The sequence below is a fragment of the Merops nubicus genome, unplaced genomic scaffold (genome assembly GCF_000691845.1).
Source record: "Merops nubicus isolate BGI_N331 unplaced genomic scaffold, ASM69184v1 scaffold33034, whole genome shotgun sequence".
Classification (NCBI taxonomy): domain Eukaryota; kingdom Metazoa; phylum Chordata; class Aves; order Coraciiformes; family Meropidae; genus Merops; species Merops nubicus.
In genome coordinates this window covers 4,135-5,095 of record NW_008604065.1, presented here as the reverse complement: position 1 = coordinate 5,095, position 961 = coordinate 4,135, and the positions used below count along the sequence as shown (strand labels likewise).

General features: G+C 32.4%; 1 protein-coding gene across 1 annotated transcript in view; it reads left to right on the top strand.

Annotated features, from left to right (window-relative positions):
• Window positions 1-609, top strand: part of LMTK2 (lemur tyrosine kinase 2) — a gene marked incomplete at its 5' end in the record, with an annotated part of 7,167 nt that extends 6,558 nt beyond the window's left edge. Inside the window, one exon of the mRNA XM_008938907.1 lies at window positions 112-609. Coding sequence (XP_008937155.1) covers window positions 112-140 — 29 coding nt within the window. The remainder of the gene's footprint in view (window positions 1-111) is intronic.
• Window positions 610-961: the final 352 nt, after the last annotated feature.

Sequence of the window (961 nt, the reverse complement as noted above, 5' to 3'; positions counted from 1 at the left end):
AAGATTAACCAAAACTTGGAAGTGCAAAACAGCAGAATGCCAAGTTTTAGTAAAAGTGAGGGTTGTGCAGAAGAATCTCACTGTAGCTTATGACTTTTCCTCTACTAATAGGAAGCAGTGAAGATGGAGAAAAAGATTAAATGAATTAAAACTTCCTTGGACTACACAAAACACACAGACTTTGTCTGAAACTTCTTTATTTAAACTCTGGATCCTTCTGGAGTAACACAGGTAATCAAGAAGTACTAAGAAATGAAAGTAAACACTGAAAGCAATGTTAAATCAGGACATTAATTTGAATGTGTATTTAACTTTGTAATGTATTTTTCAATCAGTGCAATCTTGCTTTTCATTGAAAGATGATTCTGCCGCTGTTTTCAAGTACTTGAAGTATTTTTCAGATAACTTAAGAAACGAGTAAAGCAATTACACTACAGTGTGGTTTATGTATGAGATTGTAAAATATTCCTTTTATATTTTTCCATGTAGTTCATTATCTATTTGGACATACACCTGTTGTAGAATTGTGTATAACTGTCCTGTGCAACAGGTGGCTGTGTTGCTGAAACTGTATGAATGATAGTTGATCAGTAGTGAGCCATATTTATTCAAAAAGATATCACTACATATTACTTTGCTTATTACAATTGCACTATGGATTATTCTTCCTTTATTTCCTGATGATGTACAGAGTCGAAATCTTAAATCTTTAAAGGAAAATAAGACAAGTTGAATTGGCCCAGTTATCCAGTTTAATTTGTCCTTTTGGTAGCCTTTGCTATGCACGGTACTTGTAAAGCGTACACAACTTCTGAGTGTTATGTTAGACTTGCTGAAATCCAATATTCAGTACCATTTCTACATGATAATGATTATAGATTGATTGTTAGTGTTCATGTTTTATAGGAAACTGGAAAAGACTATAAGATATACTCTGAAATTTTTAGATGAAAGAGGTAAT